Source organism: Equus asinus, chromosome 10 (genome assembly GCF_041296235.1).
Source record: "Equus asinus isolate D_3611 breed Donkey chromosome 10, EquAss-T2T_v2, whole genome shotgun sequence".
NCBI classification, from domain to species: Eukaryota; Metazoa; Chordata; class Mammalia; order Perissodactyla; family Equidae; genus Equus; species Equus asinus.
In genome coordinates, this window is record NC_091799.1 from 24,090,930 (window position 1) to 24,095,703 (window position 4,774).

Consider the following 4,774-nt stretch of genomic DNA (forward strand, 5'->3'; position numbering starts at 1 on the left):
AAAGTATCTTTATGGAGCATTTAGATATAAATATTTGCTACAGGGATAAACAAATAAGTCAATATAACAAAATAGAAAGCCCTATGCAAATGTTAAAGCCTTTATATTTATTAGCAATGATATTGTAGATCTCTAGGGAAAGACTTCCATAAATGATGCTGGAGAAAGTCAATGTCAACATGAGAAGATTGAAATTGTACCTCTATAGCATACCATATACAAGTGTATACAAACATTAATTCCCAAGTAGTTTAAAGACCAAAAGCAAAAGCAAAAACTATAGTATGTCTTCAGGAACTCAGGCTAGGAAAGGATTTCTTAATCAAGACATAGGAAATACTAATCATAAAGGAAAAGACTGATAAAAGTGACTGTATTAAAATTAACTTTACCTAAGAAAACTTCAGAAAAACCCACATTGCAGCCATTCTGCAGAATACTTGATCAGGGCTCTTTTCAAAATGATCAGGGTCATGAACAACAAGGAGAAGAACTGACACAGGCTAGAGGAGAATAAGGAGACATAATGACTAAATGCAATGTGTGTCCTGGATTGGATCCTGGAAACTACAAAGGCCATTGGGGGAAAACTGGTGAAATCCAAATAAAACCTGTGGCTTAGTTAATAGTATTTTACCACTGATAATTTTCTAGCTTTGACAAATGTACCATGGTTACATAAGATAGTAGCATTAGGGGAGGGTGGGGAGATGGATATGGGAACTCTCTATAATATATTCGCAACTTCACTATAAATCTAATATCATTCCAAAATAGAAAGTTTTTAAAAGCTGAAAAAAAAATTGTTTCCCATTGTAGCGTAAGTGCCTCACAATAAGCTTGTTTGATTGTAAATGCCTGACATGAAGCTTTTAATTGCCCAGGAATCTATTTCAAAGACATCCATCTTGAATAAACATGTTGCCAGCTGTGGACACAGTTACTAGCTAAACCACTAGATAAAGAGTCAGGCCACCCCATCCATGAAGTTCCCCTTTTAGAAAGCCCTGGGTAACCTTTCCCATGCTTTAATTTCCGCTCTTATGTTTTAAATTTGCCAATAAAGAATGAACTGGTGAAGCCCTAGACACCCCACCCTCCACCCCAATAAAACAGAACTCTCAAGTCCTCTCTCTCTCTCTTCCTGTCACCTTGTTATGTGGCCCCAGTATGCCATACCCTCCTGGACTTGTGAGTAATAAACCTCATTTTTTCAGAGTTCCCTAATGGTTGTGCCTGAGGTGCATCTTGCAAACCATAAGATGACCCACAAGGGACAGTCCAGCCACAACACTGAGTCTGGCAGAGGAGAAAGGTCTGTGGGGGTCTCACCACAAGTAGTAGGAGCCCAGGTGAGCGTCCCCAGGCATTCCTAGCCAATAGCATCAATATCAATAGGCTGAGACCAATGCAAAACAGCCCTATAACACACCATACACAAATATTAATTCAAATGAATGATAGACTTAAATGTGAAAGACAAAACAAAGCTACTAGAAGAAAATGTAGGAGAATATGCACTACCTTGAGGAGGCAAACATTTCTGAAACATGACAAAAGCATTAACCATAAAAGAAATGTAGATAAATTGGATTTCTTTGGAGTCACTAGCTTCCAGCTCAGTAGAATACTTTAAGTGATATTTTTCATAATTTACCTAATAATTTTAGTTTTCTCCTGACCCCATCTGCTGTATTTCTTAACACTTAGATCAACATCCAGAACTCATTTTTAATGATTACATACACATTATTTGAAGCTGAGCCACATAGGATTACCTTTCCTTTTTTGAATTTACCTGGGGCCATTTATTACTCTGAGCATCTTTTACTGGCTTGAGAGACTGGAAATGAGAAAGTTTTGTTTCCTAATCCAGCAAGTTTACCACCATACTAAAGGCCATAAGGCACAATAAGAAAGACAGTGCAGGTAAGTGGGGAACTGATCATACCCGCTCTGATCGTTTATGCATAATTGACTACTCATAAAGCAAGCCACAGATGTCAATAACTGCTCTTGCAATGACCCAAGACCTTCCTTGCCTGAAACCTCCAAAGCAAGTTCCCATCATTCTGATCACCCTGAATACTAGCTCTCATCTTGCACTGGGCTCTGTGCAGCTTCCTGATCTCACTCAAGTTTCATTCCCTCTCGTGAAGAACTCCTCTTCTCTCCTATGATCCATAGACCCCCATCAGGGAGAGTAAAGGCAGATAATTTCACTTTATTTTATACTACTTAAATACCCCTCAAGAAGCATATTGAATATTTGGTTGCTTAGCAGCATTTTTGGATTAACTACAGTCAGTATAGTTTAAATAGGATGCGTCCCACTAAAACATAAGAAGAGCAACTTAATCATTTCTTATTTACTTCACAGATACCTTGAGCGCTATTTGAGAAGATTTATAGCATCTGCTGATAAACATTTTATGGTTGGCCAGAAAGTCATAATTTATGTCCTGACAGATGACTTCTCCCACATGCCATGGATACAGCTGAGTCCCCTCCATACCATGAAAGTTTTTGAAATTAAGCGAGAGAGGAGATGGCAAGATGTCAGTATGATGCGCATGAAGACTATCAGTGAACATGTTGTAAATCACATCCAATATGAAGTTGACTTCCTCTTCTGCATGGATGTGGATCAAATCTTCTTAAGAAAATATGGATTGGAGACTCTGGGGGAGTCAGTAGCTCAATTACATGCTTATTGGTATAACGCAAATCCTATGGAGGTACCTTATGAGAGAAGTCAGTTATCGGAAGCATATATACCTATTGGTCAGGGAGATTTTTATTACCATGCTGCTGTATTTGGTGGCACTCCCATTCAGGTTCTCAATATTGCTAGGGAGTGCTTCAAAGCAATCATGATTGACAAGAGGAATAACATTGAAGCAGTGTGGCATGATGAAAGTCACTTAAACAAGTATTTCTTTCTCCATAAACCCACTAAACTCTTATCACCAGAATATTGCTGGGATTTTGATAGAAAACGAAATCCTGATATAAAGTCTGTCAAACTCTATTGGGCTATTAAGAATTATAAATATGTCAGAGCAACAATATAACTTTATAGCCCTTCCTTCATGTTTCTGAATTTAAGAGCACCTTTTAATCTTATTCCTTAGAAAATTAGCAGTTGACAAATTTTAGCACTAACAAAATGGCAAGCCCACCAACACAGCATTCTCATACTTTCCTCACATTCATTTTGAACCATATAACATGGGATATAGCAGTTGCAGAATGAATATATTGACATCAGATGGAAATATAGTGATTTTATATCCTGTGTGAATGTTGAGGAAATAGAACATGCTGGATCACACCAAACAAAATAGAATCTGCCACAAGAATATGAAACCTGAAATATTTTTGTTGATCCAAGTAGATATACATTTCTCACATTGTTTAAGGAGAGGGATTATCTAGAGGTGTGGATAGATAAAGTCACTGCAACTATACTAGTATACTTTCTATGTAAAACTGTGAGGACGTTAAAGCTGCCGCCAGATGGGCAGACAGTTACTTAGGAAACTTTGAGTCATTCAAAACGAACTATATGTTTTAAAACTACAAAGTTGCTTGTCGTAAAATCTAATTAAAAGAAAATAAATAAATAGAGAGAGAAAATTGAAAGCCCCCCTCTATTCTCCCTTGGAAAACCTATCCCTCAATATTCCTTTTGTATGAATTATATACCCACCCATGAATACACAGATACACACATGTGTGCTTATATAATATTTTATACAAATTCACTTATATCACACACAGGCACACATGCATGCACACATACACATTTTATCAGTAGTCAGGGTCCAATTAGGAAAATAGAAACTACTATTCTAGGTATTTCAAACAGTGGGAATTCAACACAGGGTATTCGACATGTAGGTGATAAAACAGCTGAGGAGCACAGAAGGGAGAGTGAGGAAACCTATTTTTTTTTTAATGAAGGCAATAGCACTTCTAGGGCTGGAGGAAAAATTGTAGGTCCAGAAAGAGCTAGCACCTGGCATGAGTTACCTGGCATGAGCTGGGATAACAGAGAGTGGAGTTCCAGTCGCTGCTAGAGATGCCACCCAAAGGAGACAGAGACAGAGAGAAATAGATAGGCTTTTCTCCTTCTATCCTGCTCTCTTCTGCCAGTGTTGTCCCTTGGCTGGTGCTATACCATAGTCAGATGCAAGGGAGTCTGGGAAATGTAGGTAGATCCCTGCCACATTAAGCAGAGCATGGGAAAAATGAGAGAGATCCAAGAGTAAACAGACAAATGGCTACCACAGTCTACCCATTTTGCCACAAAGCATCCATCCTCACACTTCTACCCATGCCTAACTCTCATAAAACGACTTCATGTTTCCACCTCACAGAAGTCAACTAACTTTTGTACAAATAAACACTTTCTTCCCAGAAAGGTCAAACACAAAGCACCATCTGAAATAATTTTCTTCACCATGTCCAGGAACCCCAGATGATATTAGGTCCTCTCCCTCAGGACTGTATGTGGCTCTTCACAGTTTGATCTAAATTCTGAAGAAAAGAACAACTAACACACTTCATAAAAAAGTGGTAGGAGAAGGAAAAAGGGAAAATAATTGGTTAACATATAAAGATATACACTTATAGATAACGTATTTATATTTATGTTTATTTTTATAATACAAATATAAGAAAAACATGCATGCCTGCTGCAGTCCTCATTTCTGTAGCTGACTACAAGGTCAAGTTCATATTTATCTCTTCTTTCTTCCACTACCCATTC

The 4,774-nt window shown here is 37.9% G+C and overlaps 1 protein-coding gene and 1 long non-coding RNA gene across 8 annotated transcripts in view; one reads left to right on the forward strand and one right to left on the reverse strand.

Moving 5' to 3' along the window:
• LOC106824199 (N-acetyllactosaminide alpha-1,3-galactosyltransferase-like) overlaps positions 1-4,605 on the forward strand; it is a 28,264-nt gene extending 23,659 nt beyond the window's left edge. For 6 of the 7 annotated variants that reach the window (XM_070518834.1, XM_044778883.2, XM_070518835.1 and 3 more), the window contains one exon: positions 2,381-4,600. In XM_070518834.1, the coding sequence (XP_070374935.1) occupies positions 2,381-3,074 (694 nt within the window). In that variant the 3' untranslated portion in view covers positions 3,075-4,600. Of the gene's footprint in view, positions 1-2,380 lie in introns of all 7 variants that reach the window. The other variant, XM_070518838.1, reaches the window with a different exon arrangement.
• LOC139046344 (uncharacterized) overlaps positions 1-4,774 on the reverse strand; it is a 143,916-nt gene that overhangs the window by 72,890 nt on the left and 66,252 nt on the right. The gene's annotated exons all lie outside the window — the stretch shown is intronic.